The following is a 22,924-nucleotide window of genomic DNA, read 5'->3' as shown; positions in this document are numbered from 1 at the left end:
GTAAACCCTTCTCAAATTTTCCAAGAATACCCTTCTAACACCTTGGTTTTAAAATTTTTCTTTCCACCCTCTACATACCCCTCCCTGACCTCTTCCTCAGCATGTACAGCACATTTGTTAACCACATCAAACCATTGTTGGTTTTGAATAAAGGGGGCTAAGTTTCTAAAGAAACTGTAGTGCTGCGTTGGTGGGAGAGTATAACAAGGTAATTTAGTGTTATCAACCAAGTTAAAAACGTAAATTGGCCACGGTAAAGAGTTTAAGTCTTTATGGTGGACAATTTACTTTTTCAACTCAGTTGATAACACTAAATTACATAGTCAGTTTTGATCTTTTAACTTTATTTACAGCTTTGAAACCCCAAATAACATAGGGTTAAATGTGGAATTAATTGGTCAGAGGGCTCAGCAGGTCCTTCCTTCAATTTTTTTTACTTTTTCAAGAGGGAACTTAAGGTAAGAGGCACCCATAAAGGTGTTACAAGTTATGTGTGTAGTGTAGTCAAGAAAAAAAGAGAGGCAATTGATAAAATGACAGGAAATCACAAGAATCAATACAATTAAAACGAGAAGTAACCAGATGGTAAAATAGTTTAATCAAAGACGAAAAAAAAAAAAGAAAAAGAAACAGAAACACTGCCATAGCAGGATGAGTGCACATCCTGAAAGGAGACATGAAAACAGAATTTCACCTAGCTCTCCAATCACAGCACTTTACTGAATTAAAAAGTCATGTTGTTATGTGCATCAAGGTGAGATGTAACAAGTCTCATAGTAGTGAGTATTTTCTTTAAATGGAAACACTACTATAAGTTTTAAGAACAAAACAAGTGAAAGAGATCTCTCCATACACACACAATACCTTTAAATTTGAAAAATATTCTTTCTTATTATAATCTATTTTTGCCAAACATTTACTTGCTAATTTGCTAAGCTAAATAAAGCACATACCGATGCAAACTAGAGAAAGGTAAATTATCAAGAAAATGTCTTGAACTCATTCATGTACATGCTGTACTTCTAAGTTATCAATTCCTGTAACCCAGTGATGGATGCAAACAGTTTTGTAACCAAAACCTGTTTTGTTATGTGAAAAACTGGTCAAAATCAAATAATTACCCTGTACAAGGCTCTCATTCAATTAAAACTAGCCAAAAACATGGAATATTGAAAATCGGCACACTTCTGGGAGAGGGTTGTGGAGATCACCTCTGTCTTGTTTGCTGCCTGGATTGAACTTCTTCACCAAACTGAGAGTCTTGCACAGGCTAATCAACAATAAACATGTGAACAATTTATATGATTTGATCAAACACTATCCCATGCATCTTAAAAACCTGATTTAGATGTTTAAATGTTAGGAATTAAACAAGTCTGTATGGTGCATGAATTTTATTTATAGAATATGTATTAGAATACTTTCAGTTTGTATGCTATTTTTGACTAACTCCTTTTTCAAAACAAGTTCAGTTGGTGTGACTGGGTTCTCATTGACAATGAATTTGAGAAAAAGATTAAACGTATTTTGAGAGTACCATCAACTTAAAATGCAATGAATATTACAATTACACTGTCATTTCAATTTTATTTTATGTATTGCTAAAATGCTAATTTGACTTTCTGAACAGTTTTCTATAACTAAAGAGCTATGTGAATAGTTAAAATAGTTTTTTTTCTTTTCATTTTATTTTCCTCCCTGGGTAACATCTTAATCTAAATTACACCATGAGGCGGTATCAAATTATTTGCTTCTGAAAGAAACAGTTTCCAGAAATCTTCACAATGCTGTTTTATCATTCAACTCAATCTGCCTTTATAATAAAGTTATTACCACAAGGGAATTTAATAAAGCAATTTTCATTTAAAATTATTCTGAAGTTTGTTTCTTGTAACAGATAATTGCAAGGATTGCAATCCCACAATCATGTAACTCATCAAAAACAGATTTCTTCCAGAGAGTCATCAAATTATGCTTAGTATAGACCATTTTGAGAGAATCTAATTATCATTCAAGAACTCCCCAACCAAAGGAAAAGAATAAAATGAAATAAATACTCTATCAAAAAGGAAGGATTCTGCCTTTGTGACTTTTCCAATTCTATCATCCTTTGGTAAGATTATTACCAAAGATGATAAATTCCCCTAGTTAATTGCAAAAGCTTGAAACAATCTTCAACTGGACCCACTGTAACGATTCTGAAAAATGAAAGAAAAGAAAAGTTAAAATTTTCATCACTGACTTAACATGTGGTCCTTGTTCTATTTCAAACAAAAGAAAGACAATGCTCTGTTTTACTGATGCAAATGATTAGACTAAGCAGGAAAAAAATTATGTGAAAGATTGAGTAGCTTTTTTAATTCCATTAAAATTTTTGACATATAGTCATCATTACTGTAAACCTATAAAATCATGTTACTTTTCAATTTGTCAAATAAGAAATAAGCACGTGCCATTCCCACCAGCAGGCTTTGTTTCCCAATACTTGAAAATAAACATATCATTCTTGATTCTTATTAATAAAAGCAAAATCTTCATGTTGAACATGAATTCCTTCACTGACCATGCTTGTTTGGTCAAGATTTCTGAATATTAGCCTCATTCTTTTTGTGTATTTGTTTTAAGAGACCTCAACTTTTCTTGGACCATAAAAACTCAAAAGAAGAGCCATCTTGACCTCACACTTGGTCAGTAATGCATATATATTGAGAACTGATTGCAACATTTACCTGTATTGTTCCTATCACTCCTGAGGCCATACTTGACAACTGTAACAAGAATCAGAATAATGTCACAGCAAACAGAAATACTTATTGTCAGGTAAATCTACAATTAATGTCAAAATTTTTAAAGGACAAGTAACTAATTAATAAGTAATTAATAGGGTACTCTTCTTTCACTTCTACAATCTCTATTGTTAGTATCACTGTCATCATTATCATCATTATTTGGTATCAATTATGTCTGGTATACTCATTTACTCAGCATTCAATATCTATTTATTTGTACACACTTTCTCCTATCATCTTTCTAATCTCTCAATTACTAATCGCTGTTTTAATTTCTTTATTTTGTTATGGGGCTTTTAACATGCTACAGTATCTTAACATCGATAGTATTCCTACCTTTCCAGTCACTCTAGCAACTCCCTCTTTCAGCTGTGAAAGATCTGCTGATGAAAAACTGCCAGAGGCATCTGAGTGAAGAATAAGGAAAAATAAAATGCATACCATGATTAATTTGGACAAAAAAATCAAGAGTATTACCACAAGGAAAGGATAGTATTGAACTGCAACCCTTTCAAGTTAATAGCAAAATGATCTCCAGTATTAAAAATAATAAATGTTTACCAGTTCCTGTGATACATACCCTTACGCATGAAAGTAAGTTCTAAATTACATTATTGCATGCTTAAATATAGATATTTCCAGGTTAGTTTTAGCAACTCATGATGACAATAGTCTCAAAGTCTGCCCTTAGTTTTTCAACAAAAGTAAATAATACTCAGTCAATTTGGTAGACTGATTTTGTTGCTAATAGTCATCCCAACAAAATTTCTTACTTGACCGAGAAGGTCTGCTATCATCATCACCAAAGAGGTCTGCACTTGAAAGACTGTTAGATCCTTGAAAACGATCCAGTCGTGACTTGATAGCATATTCTTCCTATAATACCATGAAAACCAAAGACACACACAATAAGCTTTAGAAGTACTCAGTTCTGAGGCTACATTTACATGGTAATTGGTGCTATGTGAATACACCTCATTTACTCCAAGTTCAACTTCTAAGCAATGAACGTAGTGTAGAGTGTGTATTTACGGTATGTCTCTAATGACCAACTTGAGCACAAAATTGCCCAATGGTGCACTATGGAAATGACTCTGCCAAAACATTATGGATTTCATCTTACAGATCATTACTTCATCATACCTGGTCATTGCCAAAGAACTGAGTTGATGAAATGCTCTTAGAGTTTCCAAACTTTCTTTGGGCTTCATCTACATATTAAGGATGCGTGTTAGCAATATAATGCTCAGTCAACAATTGACAGCAAAGTAAAATAATCAGAATTTTTACCTGTTGATGACACATTCACAGGCTCTGAATCTCTCTTTCTGTTTACCCTGCAAAATATAATAAAAACAGTGCAAACATTTGAGTTTGAGGTTCCAAACTTTAACTAAAATTTGCAAGAGTTCCTCTTATCAAATGTAGTGGCAAAGAATTTCTAAGCCCTGTCTGCATGTAACCCCTCCAACTGGAAGAGCTCCTGTAAGCAACCATCTATTGCTTACACCTCTAAATGAAGCCTGACAATTAGCAGTATGAGAGTGGCTCTTGGAGGGGGCCAGCTCCAATCATAGTCACTTTTCTTTATTCAGAGGGTGTGGCCTTACGAGAGTTTCCTCTGCATAGCACTTGAAAATATCAATTATAGAATGCTCCAGTAATGAGGCAAAATGAAGATGAAAATCAAATCAAAATCACAAATAATTACCTTTCTTCACGACTGGAGCGCCTCTCACTGGAGAAAGATGAACCTATTTCATCCCTGATAAGTGCAAGTGACAAATAAAGTATGGTTAAAACCCAACATTGGTAAAAATAACTTTGCAAACTAATTACAGTACTTATGAACAAATAATCACCAGCCCAGGCTATGTATAAAACAACAAATTTCATTCAATAAAATAACCATTTTCATCCACTCTGTAATAATCATGGTCAGTAAAATATCTATTAGTAGAGGAACTTGAAGAGTCTTACTCTCAAAGTCAGAATACCCTGAGCACTGAAAATACATCTACATGTATTTCTGGGACATTCTTGTGTTGAAAACATTTGAGCCAATCCAACTTGAAATACATTTTACTTAAAAAAAGGAGGGAGTAATCACACAGTAGTAACAGGAAGACTATGAATGGTGGGTTGATGTTCGTGTGACTGGTTACCATAACAACCATTCCTGGATTACTCAAGGTGTGCAAACAACATTTAAAATTTACTAGGATAAAATTAATGTAGCTCTTCCCATTTTCTAATCCAGGCACCCTCTTAAAAGAGCTACAATGTAAAAGCATGCTAATCACATTAAACATACCTATCTCGACCTCTGTCCCAAGAGCTTGATCCAAATGGACTATCATACCTAATCCCAAGAAGAAAGTAAACGGTAATGCAGTTAAAGACAGTGAAAAGAACGACCTATTGTTGAGGTCCAGCAGAGTTCATGATTTTTCAGTTGTAAGCTGAGGCAAATAACTCATTACTGAAATAGCTTTGTTGTTTATAAGAGTTTATGGAAATAACTCTCTAAGAGCTTAAGGAGACAATGTACTGTACCATTTTTCAAGGACAAGCCAAAAAAAAGAAATCATGCAGGAGTTGGAAAACTGATAAGAGCTAATCACAGTTAGAAAGTATTATGCATCAGTAGACAACTCTTTGCTGCTCACCCTCTTGATTCTTGACCAACAAAAAGGGGGAAATATGCATTTTGTGATAATAGTGATTAGTACTTGTCACAGACAACACCATGCACAACTTTTGGACTAGTTTAATTAAACTACAAAGGATCTGCAAATAAGATTAGGTAGTGGCACATCCACAAATTAAAAGCTCTTCCACAACTGTTTCAAGGTAGAATTGGAATTCAGAGTAGACTAATTGTGCTTTCTTGTACATACATGTATATTGTAGAGGAAAACTGGTTCAAACCTATGTGAAGGTAACAAGATAAAACTCAACCCAAGATATGGTGATAGTTTAAATAATGTAACCAATACCAGTTAACACTTGTTGGAGGCAAGCAATTTCCAAGTTGTTGATTGACTGAATTGATTATTGATTGTATTACTTACAGTGGAGGTGGTTCAGTGAAACTTGTGCCATCCATTCCATAGCTACATATAGAAGAAGAAAAGTGTCTTAGCTCAGTAAAAAAGAGAAACAATGTGTAACTGCTCAAACCTACATGTATGTATTAATGTACATCAGTCTTTTATTCCAAACTAAATTGATGCATTTTCAACAGTGGATATAAGCTGACTCTTATGATCACCTACAACATATAGTTTTTAACTTACATCTTTTTATTTACCAAACATTACTTATCCTGCATTTGGCTGCAGCACCAATTCATTGTTGCTGGCCGAGTTAACAACTACTATCAGTGTAACAACCCAAATGAAATGAAAGTGTTTCAACTGCTAGTGGGGGGGAATTGGACATTTATCATCTCTGGATATTACCTGTCAAAGAAATCCATATTAGAGTTTGAAGACACTCTGAGTTTGTCAGCAAAAGATGGCTGGGTCTTAGTAGGCTTCACTTGTTCAACAGTTGCCATAGCAGCTGATGCTGAGTGACCTCTACCAGGAGTTGTTGTCCCTTTCCTGCCTCCACTGACACCCATTCCAAGGCGTTCCAGCTGAGCAGCCTTTTTGGGATCAGAGTGACGCAGCTTATCCTCCTCTTTCTTAAAGTTGACTGGGTTGTATGCTAGGTTTGGAGAAATAAGCTCTGCTTCTGCTTCCTTGGCATTCATAAGGGCTGCTTTTTCCTTGTCTTTGTCCAGCTGTTGGGCTTTTGACTCCAGTTCATTAAAGTTTGTTTTCACCTTTGGGAACAAAAATTTTAATCTATATTAAAAGTACAGATGAAAGAAATCTTTTCTTGAGGTTCCAAACCACCACTAAGAGGGTATAACCCAGTAACGCCAATAATCTGATAAATAACTCCATTATTTATCGTAAATCACATACGAGGATTTGGTTTAGCATCAAGTTAACAAACATAAGTGTTAAAGAAACAAACCTTTGTTGCTCCTAACCCGCCCTTCTTTGCTCCAAGCTTTAAGGTAAAGTAAAAAATGTACTTGTCAAAAATATAGAATACACTTTACATGAACTAATTCATTATAACAAGTAGTACAAAATTGACACTAAGTAAGCTACCATGCAGTGTAAATGTGCATCACTTTGTTTCAAACTGTGATCAAAGAACATCTCTTTACCCTATTAACTGGATTCATTTATAGCCAAGGGAATCTTCAAGTTGGTTTCAGCTTTTATTCAAACAGCAACACATTGTAGTAGCATGAAACTAAAGGATCACTAAAAATGCTCAGACATAATTTTGGTGGTAACTCTTCAATATAAAATTGATGACATGAAAAGGACACCTCACCCCTTTCTTTTTGGCTGTAACTGGCTTCCTCGTTCCTATTGTAGGCACACGGGTTTCTGAAAAGGAAAAGTATATTTACAGACCTGTACATCTTACAGCACTTTGGAGTTTAATGCGTGCTACCCAACCACTGTTGAGATTTCATAAATGTGTGCAATTGAAATCCATGAGTATTCTCAAAGCTTTTGCTTGAGTTATCAAGCTGTTGACTGGTTTTGTTAGAAGAGGATAAGTACATACACATTACACTATATCTGAAGTACATGTAATAAACATCACACAAACCTTGCTGCTTTGGTGGTGAGACACTGAGATCTTCCATATTCTTGTTTAAATCATTTCCTAGAAAAAGAGATTAAACAAGTTGAAGTAACAGAAGACTCTAGATCAATTAACAGTTTCATCATGTTTGCTAATTACACATTTACCAAGTCAATACACAATTTTCATTTACCAGAGTTGTTTCCATTCTTTCCATTTGTTGGTATCATAACTGTCTGTTGAAAAGATTGACTCTCTACTTCCTTGAAGAAATCTTGTTCTTTACGATCAGGAGAGTTGGGTGACTGGGGTCCATGGTGACTGTCCAAAAGTGCCTGAAGTAGGATGAAAAGGTACATGAAACTTACAAGAATATGTATAGAGTTTAAGCAGACATTAGCACAACATAAAAACCTGTCTCAGAAACATTTAAAAAATACTTTCCCTCACCTGGGTTCCATATTGTTGTAAGGCCTTTGTTGCTAATGTTGCAATTTTTTCCCTGTACATCGCAGCCACACGGCTTTGCAAATGAAAAATAAGAATACAGATGCACTTAAATCAAGGATCTGCCTCATTTCTTTTTAAATACTGCAGATTTGAGTTTGCTGCCCAATATGGTCACCTAAAGGACTAGCAACTTCACTAATAATAATCATGGTCAAAAAAAGTTTCGATAGTCAATAGCTCACAGAGGATGATGAGAAAAATTACTTCTTGTTGCTATGTTGATAAGTTTCAGTGGTTGAGAAAGAGTTAAGTAGACGAGTAGTTCTACAAATCATATTTAATTTACAAAATATCTAAATATGAGTTTAGATTTTCCCCTTGAGAGAAGATCTCAAGCTGTTTCTTTTGACTTTTGAGTAATGCATACTGTGAAAATTATAATTTGTGAGGTTATTGTAAGAAATATCAGAGGGAATTTGTGAGAAGTTCTATTGCATTTGTAATGATGCACGCTGTTTGGATTTTTATCCAATGAGTACAACAAAAGGTAAGAAGCTTCAACTTTTGTTAATAATCAATTGCTGAAAATTTCTTTGTTTCCTTGTTTTGAGACCCTGAACTCATTTCAAGCATTTGGAAACTCAACACAAGCCTCAATCCTCAAAGTTTTTGGGAATTCAGGATTAACGATTGAGTTTCAAGGGACTGCCACCTTACTTTAGAGTTGTAGTGTAATTAACAAAAATTCAACCCAAATTAAATTCATAAAATATTTAAATGTGCACTAAGATTTTTCCTTTAAGAGAATTTCTCCAGATGTTCCTTTACATTTTGATGTTGACTTTGCATTTGCAATAAGGCTCCCTACAAAGGGAAAAACTGATTTGTTGCTTAGTAATGCACATTTCTTAACAAACAGAAAACTCTTCTTTTATCTTTAAATTACCTTTTGTATTTAGCAGATGTGTCTTCAGTTGAGAGACCGTGTTGTCTGAAGAAGGCATTCTAAGCATAACAAAATTAAACATCTTTAGAAGAAAATTCAAAATCCATATCAAAACTACCTAAAAAAATAGCTTTACCAAGACCTGATTATCTAAATGTGAACAACATGGCAGAGAGCCATGTCCCTCATATGACTGCACTGAAAATATTAAGTCAGGCTTTCTCTCAGACAGGGGTTAACTAAAAACAAAAAGGTCATCTTGCCTTGTTTGTTTAATCACAATTGTAACAAATTTCGATAACACTCCTGAACCACCAAAAACTTTTTAAAAACAATATTACTGAATAGCTAAATACAATCAAGCCTCTCAGAGACAATATCTGCTCTGACTGAAAAAAACTTCATTCATATCTTGTGAAGCAATCTGACACAAAGTGTTGAGAGACTGTTTTGGTTTGGCCATTGATACACATATACAAATGCTGTGGTTCAATATTTTTAACATCATAAACTTTATCTTCAAGTTATTGTTGTGGGTGTTGTCAAAAATTGTCTGTAGATTTCTCCAATTCAAAAGACTTACAAACGCTGCTTTCTTCTTTGAGCACCCATTTAAGTAAAACTGACTAAAGTTAAGACAAAGATTTTAATTCTTGAAGTGTTGCGATGACAAAATAAACTTTATCATCAACATAAGACCTTGTCTGTGTAAGCATTCAACGTTATTTACTATTTTAAACTCTACCCTTCAACAAATAACCCAGTCTATCAAAAACTATTTATAAGCAAAAGCGAAAATTAATATTTAACCCTGTGACTAGTCAACAGGTCGTTTGGAAAACCGATCATGAATAAAATTTGTAAACTGAAAATTTAAAACTGAACTTTTATACAACCGGCTACTAAAAACTTGCTATAACCGTGTTACACTTAACAAATGTAAATCAAGTGAAGTGCTTGTAGAGGAGATTTTATCCCTTATAATCACAACCTCAATCAAAGTAATCGACGCTAATAATCGAACCACACAACACTGTATCACGTAATAATCTGGGGTTGATTTCCCTACTTTTTTTTCGAAAACAGCTGAATCACGCCATGTGAAACTAATATTAAAACCCTGGTTTACCAAAGAAATCCAACCACCAACAAAAAGACGGAAAAACCTTTGAATAACTTAATTAGTCATGTCTAAAAGCAAGTCAGGATCACCCCCTGACACAACTGATCAAGAACCTTCTCCTCCAACTATCTTACCGCTTTTGCGTTTCCGCCAACTTGCATTGCCCTCAGTTGTAGCCATGTCCAGTTTGTGTCCAATTGGGTGGATCTTTGATACACGAAAGACGAGATGAAATAAACATGTAAATCTAATTCATAGCGTGTTACCAAATGAACAAATCATTCGAAAAGGAATTTCGCATGAAAAAAAAGTCGTTTCGAAGATCTCCGTATGACGATCATTCCGCTTTGTTTTCTTAGGAGGATTACTCCCCTATGAAAAGAGAATCTGTTGATAAGTAACGTGATGTATTTTTCTTTACCTAATAAAGGTTAAGTGAACACCAAGTGATCGGTGAACAGCGGAGCAGTCGATACATAGAAATACTCCGTAAGTTACTGATGCCCATGTTGGATTGTTGTGTCCGCAATCAAAGCACGTCTGAAAAGGAAAAGAAACTTTTAGACTCAAGCGAAAAGGAGCTAAACAATAGAATAAAATAACCACAAAGTCAAATCTTAACCTTATTGTCGGGTTGAGATTTCAAACGTTTGAATATCGTGGTGATGTCTTTCGGACCAGCAATTGCATCCGCCATTTTTCTCTTCCGAGAGAAGTTTGGAAACGTCATCACTTAACAATATCACGTGACAAGAATTGTTCTGAGAGAGGAAACTGGGTTTCGATAACGCACTGTAACGAGGCACTTGCAGCCCGCTAAAGTGGCGGGAAATTTAGATTATCCAAAAATATTTTTAATCGTAAAGAAAACGAACATCGATCGGTTATGTTGCCATTTGTGGCTTTTTAAATTGTAGGAACATGCTCTTTCTTCTCTCTGAAGAAAGGTGATGTTAACGAAATGCAGTCACACGCCCACAGTCAGCTGAGGCATCACATTCAGCAGCCTTTATTCAAGCTGACAAACTCACTTTCTCAATCTCAAACTCATTCAACAACAGCCTCGCAATTTGTGAGCCCAACTGTCAACAAATCTCCGTATCATGGACATCAATTAAATATCCGACCTGTGAACTCACCCTCTAACAGCTATTTTCGCCCAAAATCACCAAGACAGAAGGAAAAAGGTAAATTTATCTGCTATAACTTTACTTTTGCGGTGATGCAAATTCTCGTTGGAAAAAAAACAACAACAACAACAACAAAATAAAAAATTAAAATAGCTACATTATTAAAAAATTGGAGTTAAGGCTAATATAATTACTCATAACTAGTGAATTATGTATTACTTGTTAAAGTTCTTTTATTTATGAAGCGTTAGAGCATTAGTGAAATTGAAGTAATTGTTCATAGTGGTAATATTGCAGAGGCAGACAAAGCGGAAAAAGACAGGACGCAATCAGCTGAACGAATTCATTCCCTTCACACCCGTCTCCATCAAGAAGCAGAAAAAATCAGGAAATGGAAAACGTCCACAGAGATAGAAATTAAAGAAAAGGTAATAAAATTCAAGCTGTTCACAACCACGATGTTTCTCAAACCGTGGATATATTACCATTGTGTCAAGTTGTGTATTTCAATACGTAGGAGAAAAAGTTGTTGGAAGCTGTTCAAACCATCGATTCTCAGAGGAAGTCAATTCTTGATTTACAGGTAGCCTTATTTGTTTGTTACTTTATTTTAGTAATTAAGAATGAAATTTTATACCACACAATTTTTTTTTTCATTTTGCAATTTTGCGAGCAAGTGAAGGTAATCGCATGAGGCTGAATAAAATTAAGGATTGATTTCATGCGTGTTTTCAGAAGTTTCAAAAATTGCACGAGTCACAGCAACGAGTGCAATTGTTGCAACTTCTTAAAACACGAATAACATTAATGCTTAATTTTATGAGGAAACAAGCGATTCACTGTTTATGATATTAAGATCAAAATTTTCTCTTATAAAGAAAGATCAACAACGCACGCTGTTGCACATTCTCGTAGGAAGCCATTTAGTGTCCAGTTAGCGTCAGTGAAATGTTAAACGAACTAAGCTGCTGAATGAAATTCTATTTTTCCACAACAACGCCAACATCAGTGACACACTCAGCTCCGCCTCGTGTGCCACTTTTTTGTTCTTACCACATTTTGACGTCATCTGTGATCTATTACTGAACAGACGCACGACAACTTGGAATCTATTTGTTAAATAGCAGGCAAAAATTTTATGATGTATGCGACTAATAGTCTATTATAGCAACTTCTATTTAAGATGTTTTTTTTTTAACCAGCTGTACTTAAATTTGTTTTTATAGTTTCAAAATGAAAGCCTCAGTTCAAAACTTCAGGAAGAGCTTGCAAATAGGGAGGAGGTGGAACACAAGTAAATCAACACATCATGATAAAGTTTGAATTAAAGATGGTGATAATAATAATGAAAACAATATCATTAGTTTCTGTATAGTTAGTCTACAAGCGGATGAAGACGGGCAGCGGCATACAATGATGCAAACCTGAGTTAAGAGTAAAGAACTAAATGCTGTTGACAATGAATGTTATTCTAAAATCTCAAGATCCAATTTACTGACACGTATGTTAATATATCACAAATGTAAATATAATTTTTTGTTTTAGAATCGTTTCTACCAGAGATTTGTGCAATGTATTAAAAGATCACGCTGCAAAGGTGGAGGAAAATATTCTTAAAGGTAGGTATGTGTCGAGTTTCTGAATTTAGATCTCCAATGAAGGTGAGTGGTTAGAACTATCAACAACATAAACTAAGAGCTATTTTTTGTTTTTTTGACCCATGCAGGAGAAGCTGATCGTGACGAACTCAGATTTGAAGATGAAAAGCGTGTTGAGCAATTTCAGGTGATGCTGAATTCGTAGTTGTTGCTTTTCATAACATCCAGATGCTATAGCAACGAGTTTAGTAGAGGAATCTACGACCAGAGTCACAGAGAACCGCTAGAACTTTTAAGACCTTCAAAAACAGTATAAAGTAAATTAATCTTTGGGGCCTTCCAACCTAACTTTTTAATTATTGTTATACTATTGTTACTTCATATGATTATCGTTTTTACTTCTTTGCATAACGTGGATTTGTTCTAGATTGTATTTTATGATTCTAACTTTAATTTTTTAAAATTTTTAAATTTTCATTCATATGTTATGATATTTACTTTTAAATTGGATTTTGATTCATGTAGAATGCCTGATAACAATAAACTTGTATTGTATCCTAGTTACAAATGTCCGTATTGAATTCACAGTAACCCTAACATGCATTTTTTTTGTCAGGAAATGGTCATTAAGTTCCAGGATCTACAAATCGAACACACAGCAAAATTAAATGAAATGAAAACTAAACGTAAGCGTTTGTGTTTGTTTCCAAACCGATGGGTTCTTTCAACGTCTGTTATTGACCTCACCTACACTTCGATGTTCTTTCAGTTAATGGGCAGAGACAAGAGCACGAAGACTTCGTCATGGAATATACAGAAAAACTCCAGAAAGCAGAAAATCAGGTATCGGTGTGATGTCACTCATCTGCTCACCTTTTACTTTAAAAACTGAACACAGTTTCACTGATTCAGAAACGGAGTTCTTTTGGAAGGCATTTATTTAGGAAACTACATATCATACAATCTACCGTTGCTTCCTTTAATCATTCTTTAAACTTGCGCAGATACTGCTCCTCGAAACTGACAAGAAAACGAAGGAGAACCAAATTTCCACGATGGAGGCAGCTTTAGAGAAGAGCAAAGAGGAATCTACTTCTTTGGAACACGAGCTAGGCAATTTGCTCTGTTAATATAAAAATTATGAAAATAAACTTTACATTAATTTCTAATGAAATGGAAATAGATATGCAATTCCTTTCATTCTTAGAGTGCAATGCCCCCTTCAAACTTCTACTTCTCAGGTTCTTTTCTTTTCTTCTATAGCTCTTTTGCAAGATAAACTGAAGAAATTGGAAAGTATCATCACCTCGCAACAAGTCCAAATTCAAAATACAGAGGACATGTTGTCTTTCAATAAGGTGCGAAAAAGTAAAATGCTGGCTTCTTCATAAAATACCACCTAAAGTTATGGGGAACGGGCGAAGAAGAAAAAATTATTTATTCTTCACCAAATTACTATGTTAAAACATTTCGCGTTTCATTTTGACTCTGTAACGTTCTGTTTCGGTGTGCACTTCAGCAAGAGTGCAAGAGAATCGAAGAAGAGCGAGAAGCCATCCAATCACAGTTTGAGGGTGTCCAAAAAGAGAACCAACAATTGAAAGAGAGAAATCTCGAGATGAAAAAGGAGCAACGGAAAATATTGGACGAGCTAGAAATACAACTTTCTTCTCTGATAAAGGAAAAGAAAAAACTGGAAGAGGAGTAAGTATAAATATATGTCGTTAAAATAAAACTGGTATGGCCCAGAGACGAAACTGATACTGGTACCATTATGTGACTTTAATAATTTGCTATTTTATTCTGTCAAACACATAACACTTTTTCTTTCACAATCAAGGCTACAAAATCTTACCAAAACCAACGAAACGACAACAGATGAACTGAAAAATCTACGGGTAAAGTTTGGTAAGTTTATGAGTTGATTGCTTTAAGCAATTTCCTATCGACTCCTTTATATAGGATTGAGGCCTCTAGCGCTGGCTGATAATATTTAATAAGCTTGTCATGGCAGTTGTCGCGCTTTTGATTGCGTTCTTAAGCCTATTTAGATATATTACCTATTTTAGTTAAAGAAAGAGTTAGGGACTTGCTTATCTGCTAACAACCCCAACAGTTTTTCATGATTACTCGACCTTATCGTGAAGAAATGTTTTATTGCGTTGCAGAAGCTCTAACGAGGGAGAAGGAAAAAGCAGATACTTTAAACGATCACATTCTCAAAGAAAAGGTAACTTTGAAAAAACTGTCCTGACCTCAAGAGAAAATATTTTGCCGATATTGTTATGGATCGTTTTTGTCTCCCTATCCAGAATGATCTGATGAAAGCTTGCACAGACCTGCAGGAGAACTTGTCAAAGGAAGCGGAGAGGGTATCATCGAAAGGAGATTTGTTGCGGCAGTCAAAAGAAGAGCTCGGCGAGCTACAGGTCATAGCTTTTATTTATCGGTTTAATGTATTTTTTAGGGTTTCAATTTATCGAAATCTCTCCTGAACTTTTCTTATCTTCTTCTCGAACCATAGGTTTCTGCTTAAAGTTTTGTTTCTTTATGTACGATCTTCATTTTCTCCTATCATTACTCAATAGTTGTTTGATGTTTAGGAGACCAATTCCTCCTTAATGAATGAACTTGAGCGAGTCAACAAAGTTAAACAGGAATTAGAGGAAAAGATCTGCATATTAACACTTGCCTCCGAAGAGAAGCAGGTAAATGTGCCTGCTGATTTAAACATTACTGTAATATCACCAGCTGAAGTAGGTGACATTCGTTAATAATTTTGACTAATATTATAACCCCTTTGTAGAGGACAATAGGCGATCTGGAGGTGAAATTCTGCAATGCAAATTACAATGTGAAATACCTAACGGAAAAAGCACAAGATATTCAAACAAAGCTTGAAGATGAGAGGTACCCTCTACATAACAAAAACTGACGGTACATTTATCTAAAATGTAGATTATTGTCTTAATCGGACGCTATCTGATCTTAACCATATATTTAGGGCTGTTTCAGTGTATTGGCTTTCTTGAACTGAATTGATGTCTCTGGTGGTAGCTTTTAAAAAATTATTTTGCTTTCGTTTGTGTTGCTTTAGGAAAGAAAAAGAGCAGCTCCAAATTTGCTTAGAAGACTCTAAGGTATGGTGTCTGTTAAGTCAAGGTTGTTAAGTGAGATCCATTTTATTCGTGTAAGGCCTCGCCAGCATAACGCCGGATAATTTGAAAACGTCACTCGGTTTCTTCCATTCCTTGGAAATCGGATCTTTCCGAAAACGCTCTTCGTAGTAGTTAAATTGAAAACTCGGCTCTGATGAATATTGTTTGTACGCAATTCTTTTAATCTCAATCTTTTAACGTCTGCCGGACTTGAATAAATGGAGACCCACGATATTGAGTGATCTAAGGTCAGTCCACAAAAGGCCGGAAAGATAGAGACGGAAGTCGCTGTTTTCAATTCTAAGAAACTCCACTCCATTATAGCGTACTTACTTCAGTTTCAAGTTATATTTTTTCAAATATTTGATAAATCTGTTTGTGTTTTCTCTGCCTTAAATAGGAATCTGAGAGAAAACTTAGAAATGAAATCAGTATTTTCGAAGGAAAAAACTCAGTACTGGACAAGAGCTTAGCGGTATTTGTTTATAAATTCTTTTTTCTGTTTGCTTTGATGTTTAATCATTTTTTTTTAAATGAAAAAGAATATATTTTTGTCGCAATTATTATACCAATTCATGTTTAATCAACAGGAAGCAACAAAAACAGGAGAGGAGTCCAATAAACTCATTGAAAAGCTAGATGGAGATTTTCAGAAGCTTCAGTAAGTTATTACAGCTGATTAGGGCCGATTAATTTTTCCCCTCCAGACATGAAGCATCAACTACAGCCAAGAAAGGAGGGATCAAAATAATTTTGACGATAAAAACGTTTTCGAAAAATTGTATTTCTTGCACGAGAATTTAAAATGCGAACCCGAAGCGAAAAACGTTTATGTTTCTGTGCCCTCATTTTCTTTACTGCAGCGTAAAACCTCTAAAAATATTCAATCCAATGAACCTGAAATTTAGCATATTACCTTTCTTGTTTTCTTGAAATCATCAGGAAGAAATACAACAAAATGATGAGTGACGGAAGAGTTCAAGATGAAGAAAGGGCGACAGTTTTAGAGAAAGAAAAAGACAACGTAATTGACCTGGGTTGTGGTCATTTTTATTAGAAATTTCAAATGTGGTTGAAGCTTGTTCATGCCAATTTATCTACTTAGGTGCATTTCAAGACTTATTTTATATTACCAAATTTAAACAGAATCGATCTCTAAAAGATGACCTGAAAGAACAGACCAAGAAGTTGGAAATCTTAGAAACAAAGGTAAGCAAGAGTTTATTATGTCTTACTTCGATAGCCACGTTGAAACGTTCAAAATCAATTTCGTTTCGATCATGATTAAATCGATTAATTTTTTAGTGAATTGCAAAGCCAATTCTGGAAATTTCATGAGCATAAATTTGCAATCGTAAGAGTTGGGTCCTCTTCCCTCCCATTTTAAAACACTTGGTAAAACTTCGAGTGAATTGCTTTTGTAGGCAAAAGGTCTCCAGGACCAGCTTACAGCCAAAACTAAACAAACTAAAGAACTGCAGCAAGAAGTAAGTATATATCCAGAGGTTATTTGACAGAACCCTATCACCAAATTAGACTAAGGTTATATGACAGAACTAAATTAGACAATCTGAGTGCTTTTAATGACTGACCATTGATGTTACTGTTTTTTATTGCAAAAAGAATAGGACGATGAAAAGCAAGGTTACCTCCCAAACCAAAGCTCTCGAAAAGCTAGAAAATCAGGTAATTTTACGATAACCCGGAATCCTCCTCCAGAACGATAATGTATGTATTCACTGGTATTCATCCTTTTGCTTTAGAAATCAAAGATATCCAATGAACTTGACGCTTCCAAAGAACAGATTAAAGATTTTTCAGAAAAGGTGAGCATAATTTAAGTTCCATGTTATACAGCTGCGATTTAGATCGTTTACACCTCCCATTTTCAGCTGGCTTCTTGAGTTAAATAATAGGCACGCATGTTGTTAATCTGTTTATTTTACTTAAATTAAATTGTTACAAAGAACGAGGGACCGTACTGAAGTCATCGACAGACAGGTGTTGAGTGGTTTTAGGGGCTTTTTACTACGAAAAATCTTGGTGCTACTTCCAAAACGGATTGTTCAAGTTGTTTTGCCCTCCAATTCGTATTTTCCTTCAGGTGTTCTTATTCTTTATGACGTATTCTTGAAGTTTCTGGAATCGTAGTTCGGTAATTGTTTTAGTTATTTGTTTTAGTTATCTTCTAATTTCATCTTTCCACCGCAGTGCAAATATGTGAATTTTCATATATCTAAATCTTCATTCACTCGAATGTTTATTTGTACCCAATTCATTGACCAGCTCCCAGTTGGCTTGTTAGCTCAATTGGTAGAGCGCTGCACCGGTATCGCAGAGGTCATGGGTTCAAATCCCGTACGGGCCTGAAATTTTTTTTTCAGGTCCTACTTACAACTACTAGTTTCAGTAGTGTTCTTAGCTGCGAGGATCTTCTAATTTCATCTTTCCACCGCAGTGCAAATATGTGAATTTTCATATATCTAAATCTTCATTCACTCGAATGTTTATTTGTACCCAATTCATTGACCAGCTCCCAGTTGGCTTGTTAGCTCAATTGGTAGAGCGCTGCACCGGTATCGCAGAGGTCATGGGTTCAAATCCCGTACGGGCCTGAAATTTTTTTTTCAGGTCCTACTTACAACTACTAGTTTCAGTAGTGTTCTTAGCTGCGAGGATCTTCTAATTTCATCTTTCCACCGCAGTGCAAATATGTGAATTTTCATATATCTAAATCTTCATTCACTCGAATGTTTATTTGTACCCAATTCATTGACCAGCTCCCAGTTGGCTTGTTAGCTCAATTGGTAGAGCGCTGCACCGGTATCGCAGAGGTCATGGGTTCAAATCCCGTACGGGCCTGAAATTTTTTTTCAGGTCCTACTTACAACTACTAGTTTCAGTAGTGTTCTTAGCTGCGAGGATCTTCTAATTTCATCTTTCCACCGCAGTGCAAATATGTGAATTTTCATATATCTAAATCTTCATTCACTCGAATGTTTATTTGTACCCAATTCATTGACCAGCTCCCAGTTGGCTTGTTAGCTCAATTGGTAGAGCGCTGCACCGGTATCGCAGAGGTCATGGGTTCAAATCCCGTACGGGCCTGAAATTTTTTTCAGGTCCTACTTACAACTACTAGTTTCAGTAGTGTTCTTAGCTGCGAGGATCTTCTAATTTCATCTTTCCACCGCAGTGCAAATATGTGAATTTTCATATATCTAAATCTTCATTCACTCGAATGTTTATTTGTACCCAATTCATTGACCAGCTCCCAGTTGGCTTGTTAGCTCAATTGGTAGAGCGCTGCACCGGTATCGCAGAGGTCATGGGTTCAAATCCCGTACGGGCCTGAAATTTTTTTTCAGGTCCTACTTACAACTACTAGTTTCAGTAGTGTTCTTAGCTGCGAGGATCTTCTAATTTCATCTTTCCACCGCAGTGCAAATATGTGAATTTTCATATGTTTTAGTTATGTTGGAACTTCTACATGCTCATCCCATTACAAACAGAAAAATAGCAACAAAACAGCTCTCAAATAAGCAAGTAAAATTAAGCATTTTTCTTTTTTATCAGAGTTTCAAAACTCAGTACAACATGTCAGGTAAAAAATCAAGGCGGATTAAAGAAAATAACGATGAATCTAAGAATGCGTGTTGCTTTTCAGTTGGAGGCTACGAAAAAGGAAATCATCAAGAAGTCTGAAACAGCGGAGTATCTTGAACAACAAGTAAGATTAATAGCATTTCACCAAGGGCCCCCGAATTTTAAACTGATGTATGTTTTCTTCTTAATTAACCAAGTTACTTTGTGAATTTGCAAGGACACTGCCAGGGTGATTTTACACCTTAAATTTGTTTTGCTGTCATCTTTGTTTTTGGATCTATTCCCCTAAATCTTCTACAATTTTGAATTGAACATAATTAAACAGGTTCGACAATTCAAGGAGGAAAAAGAAAAAGCAATACAAGATAAAGAAACAGTACAAAAGGAATCTGAAAAGCAAATGAATGAGTTATGCGCAACATTGGAAAAGTACAAGGTAGATTAAAAAAAACAAGACTTACAAGACTAGTCTCTAACGAGAAAACTGTTTGGTTTAATTGAACGCAAAGGAACTCAATAGACATTTCTGACTGGGGTTTTCCTATAATTACCTATGAGAATTTAATCCAGCTAGATACGCTTATACATTTTAATGCTTTATAGTAAGGGAATGTATATTAAAGTATTATTGTTGTTGTTGTTGCAAGAACATAGCATCCTTTAATCCAGTGTCATGATATCCCACCTGAATAGTGATGGCACGTTAACTAATGGTCGAACGGCCTTAAAGTCATAGAAGTAAATCATAAATTAGCCCAGATATATTTACACTGTGCGTGAGAGAAGGTTTAATTTGAGCATTAACAATGCTGAATTTTTTCGTAAGCCTTTCCTAGTATGTGCATAGTGATAATTTTGTGATCAATCAAGATCAATCACGCTTTCAAAGATAAATTTAATCATAAGTATAGTTGGGTTTTTTTCCTCAAAAAAGGTAAAAGTGCAAGTTAATTTTCTTAATCGACAGCTGGAAAACGAAAAAATAGTGGCACAAAAGGAGCGAGAGCTGGACCTCTTGCGTGCTAATGCAGAGAAAGAATCGCAGGAAAAACATGTAAGTACAACGAGGCTGAGCGAACGTTTGTCATTATAACGAGCAGTGGTGAAAAGTAGGTCCCATTAATTCAACAGTTTACTTCTTTTTCTTCTGATTTTTTCTTCCCTGCAGGAGAAACAACTTATAGAAGCCAAGAAACAAATAGAAAAATTAGAGAGAGATATATGTGATCTTAAGAAGAATCAGGTATAACTCTCTCCAAGTAATTCCTCCCACTGGGGCTCGGTAAAATATGTTGTCGTTGTTATTTAGCTACAGTGACCATTTCTGTTCCATAAAAACAACTAAACATACTCACAAAACAAAAAACAAACAAAATAAAAGCAGAAAAGGAAATACTGCTTATTTACTGAATTCAATCAATTATTAGCTACAAAACTGACCGACTTTCTAGAAGAATTGGGGATTTTCCTCTTCGTATGTATTGTTTACCTAAGTAAATGCAATGTTTTCCTATCTATATCACTGATTTTCGATGCCTCCAGGAAAAAGACAGGAAAAGATTAGAGTTCGAAAAATCTGAAGCAATCCAAGTTCTGACGAAACAACTAGAAGCAAAGGTAACCTTACGAAATATTCCGAGTGTCATCTTAAAATATGTCTCCATCGCCGCTTTCAAGGTCGTTAATTCTATTTTTACTGCTCTCCTTTTAACTACCTACTGAACTAATACGTTCAGAATGAAGATATGACGCTGTTTCAAGAAAACATTGGCGAAAAATACCACAAAGTAAGAGAATTATTGTTTGGTTTGCAATTTATTCAGCTAGAATCATCTTTGTGTATCTCTCTCCTATGATCAATATGATTATGTGTAAGAAGTAAATTATACGCTGATAGCTCTTGAGTTAGGCTTACATAATTTGATCATTTTAATTTCTTCAGACTTCTTTTTAATGTGCTGCTTAGCTTTGGGGAATTGATAAACCTTACCCTTTCATCACCTTTTTTTTAAATAAAGAATCACATTAATACTTTTGGTTCGATTTATCGTTTGCCTCAAGTCTACCAGAAGTTCGCGAACCCCATCTGTAGACGGGAAACTCAAGACGCCAAAACTACCAGATCATAACGAGGTGGAAGCGACGCCTCAAGATTCTGCGGTGGTTCCTGAAACTCCAAAGCAGCCTCGTGGAATTCTTAAACTAAACGAAGCTTTTCAGAAAAAGAGGAGGGTAGCTTTCACTACTGCAGGGGAGCAAGAAGAAGGAGACGAGAAATATACTTTTAACCTCACCAAGGTTTTTAAGTGTTATTTTGATTCCAGATATTAGTTGTATTTCATCAATGCACCATCCACACAAGATCTCTGCTTGTTTTTTGAGGACAGGTCGGAAGAACAAGTCCTGGCCAGGAAAAAGCGAACCAGAGGAACAAACTACGATCGAATGTTCGATTTTCTCCAAAGCCATTTAGCTCGAACAGTGAGCCCTTGTCCACAAATTCCCCATATCTGGAAACGCATAAACTCAAACAAATCCCACGAGGAAAACCAATGGCTCCACAAACACAGAAGAAGGTGATAATAGTTACTTAACTATAGAATTAATTGTTTTGCATGTTTTTCATTATGACACTCGACGTGGGTAGGTTAAAAAGCTCTGATAAGCCTTAATCGTTTACTTTCTTTCAGTCCTTTCTTAACATGTATTTACACGGTTTTCTCATACTAGATGAAAATCCAAAGTGAGGAATCCGAGGAAATGGCCAAGTTCAAGGAATTGTTTCCAGACATGAAAAGTCCGGATTCCTTGTACGATAAGTCTCCGGTAAGTTGGGAGGGCATAACTAAAATGGTATTGCTAGAATTTCATAAATAATTTATCTCTGGAAAAATACTAGAGCAAAACATCCCAACATACTGCCCATCGCTTCTTTTTCGAATACTGTATTAATGTTTAAACGTAGTAGTAATCTCTATATTTTAAATACCATGGGGTGTGATATTTCTTTCACCAGGTGAAGTCTCGTGGGTTGCACCAAGGAATGAAGCCCCCATTCAAGAGCAAAATAACCAAAATAAAACCACTTGCGCGTAAAAAGAAAGAGAAGCAAGAAAGTATTGCATGGTTTGACTCCGACGCACTATTTGGGTTTGGAATGGATGACGAATAATTGTAGAAGGCCTGAAATTGGCCTGAAGATTTTAAAAACCTTACAATTTTGTTTTACTGAGTTTGTCGTGGTACTCGTTGTGAACTTCGTACCTTGAAATTTCGCTTGGATTACGAATCTTTAGGACCAATGTTGTGAAAATTTTAACAATAAAAACAAGAGCAAATAATCCGATTGCTATCCGAACCATATTGGAAAAAACGTTTCTTTTCTTCTTTAGGAGATTCATGTATGATTCATGTATAGTCAATTGTGCTGCGATAATGACAATCATTCAACCGAAGGGTCGC

At 35.3% G+C, this 22,924-nt stretch overlaps 2 protein-coding genes across 4 annotated transcripts; one reads left to right on the top strand and one right to left on the bottom strand.

Moving 5' to 3' along the window:
• Nucleotides 1-865: 865 nt before the first annotated feature.
• On the bottom strand, nucleotides 866-10,700 carry LOC131786118 (ADP-ribosylation factor GTPase-activating protein 3). Its single transcript, XM_059103111.2, has 19 exons — nucleotides 10,593-10,700; nucleotides 10,392-10,510; nucleotides 10,105-10,177; nucleotides 8,848-8,906; nucleotides 7,902-7,974; nucleotides 7,645-7,786; nucleotides 7,476-7,532; nucleotides 7,191-7,246; nucleotides 6,819-6,854; nucleotides 6,254-6,621; nucleotides 5,864-5,905; nucleotides 5,104-5,151; nucleotides 4,501-4,554; nucleotides 4,080-4,126; nucleotides 3,933-4,000; nucleotides 3,563-3,665; nucleotides 3,126-3,196; nucleotides 2,730-2,768; nucleotides 866-2,198 (listed from the first exon to the last, which is right to left on the bottom strand). Exons 1-19 carry the CDS (start codon nucleotides 10,698-10,700, stop codon nucleotides 2,175-2,177), a joined length of 1,587 nt encoding a protein of 528 aa, XP_058959094.2. The 3' UTR covers nucleotides 866-2,174.
• A 153-nt stretch (nucleotides 10,701-10,853) lies between these two features.
• LOC131786072 (synaptonemal complex protein 1-like) lies at nucleotides 10,854-22,789 on the top strand. Of its 3 annotated transcripts, none has more exons than XM_066171213.1 (34): nucleotides 10,854-11,157; nucleotides 11,398-11,528; nucleotides 11,618-11,683; nucleotides 12,327-12,394; nucleotides 12,646-12,719; nucleotides 12,827-12,885; nucleotides 13,315-13,384; nucleotides 13,468-13,541; nucleotides 13,703-13,811; nucleotides 13,962-14,056; nucleotides 14,218-14,402; nucleotides 14,539-14,606; nucleotides 14,867-14,928; nucleotides 15,011-15,127; nucleotides 15,302-15,406; nucleotides 15,505-15,608; nucleotides 15,796-15,838; nucleotides 16,257-16,331; nucleotides 16,447-16,517; nucleotides 16,799-16,880; nucleotides 17,003-17,065; nucleotides 17,281-17,343; nucleotides 17,480-17,542; nucleotides 17,620-17,682; nucleotides 19,524-19,586; nucleotides 19,788-19,898; nucleotides 20,430-20,516; nucleotides 20,631-20,705; nucleotides 21,005-21,079; nucleotides 21,199-21,249; nucleotides 21,524-21,760; nucleotides 21,850-22,038; nucleotides 22,193-22,288; nucleotides 22,479-22,789. In XM_066171213.1, exons 1-34 carry the CDS (start codon nucleotides 10,932-10,934, stop codon nucleotides 22,632-22,634), a joined length of 3,276 nt encoding a protein of 1,091 aa, XP_066027310.1. In that variant the 5' UTR covers nucleotides 10,854-10,931; the 3' UTR covers nucleotides 22,635-22,789. The 3 variants fall into 3 exon arrangements, with proteins under 3 accessions (XP_066027310.1, XP_066027307.1, XP_066027312.1); XM_066171210.1 differs by having other exon boundaries at nucleotides 13,703-13,823; XM_066171215.1 differs by lacking the exon at nucleotides 21,199-21,249 and having other exon boundaries at nucleotides 13,703-13,823.
• Nucleotides 22,790-22,924: the final 135 nt, after the last annotated feature.

The sequence above is a fragment of the Pocillopora verrucosa genome, chromosome 1 (assembly GCF_036669915.1).
Source record: "Pocillopora verrucosa isolate sample1 chromosome 1, ASM3666991v2, whole genome shotgun sequence".
Lineage (NCBI taxonomy): Eukaryota > Metazoa > Cnidaria > Anthozoa > Scleractinia > Pocilloporidae > Pocillopora > Pocillopora verrucosa.
Note: the sequence above shows the minus strand (reverse complement) of the source record. Positions and strands in the feature narration are given on the sequence as shown.

Coding starts and splice junctions, on each gene's coding strand:
- LOC131786072 (XM_066171210.1), top strand. CDS start 10,932: ATGCAGTCACACGCCCACAGTCAGCTGAGGCATCACATTCAGCAGCCT. Junction 13,824..13,961: donor CGAGCTAGGCAATTTGCTCT/GTTAATATAAAA, acceptor TTTCTTCTATAG/CTCTTTTGCAAGATAAACTG. Junction 14,057..14,217: donor ACATGTTGTCTTTCAATAAG/GTGCGAAAAAGT, acceptor TGTGCACTTCAG/CAAGAGTGCAAGAGAATCGA.
- LOC131786118 (XM_059103111.2), bottom strand. CDS start 10,700: ATGACGTTTCCAAACTTCTCTCGGAAGAGAAAAATGGCGGATGCAATT. Junction 7,787..7,901: donor TACAACAATATGGAACCCAG/GTGAGGGAAAGT, acceptor ATCCTACTTCAG/GCACTTTTGGACAGTCACCA. Junction 4,001..4,079: donor TGTGAATGTGTCATCAACAG/GTAAAAATTCTG, acceptor CTTAATATGTAG/ATGAAGCCCAAAGAAAGTTT.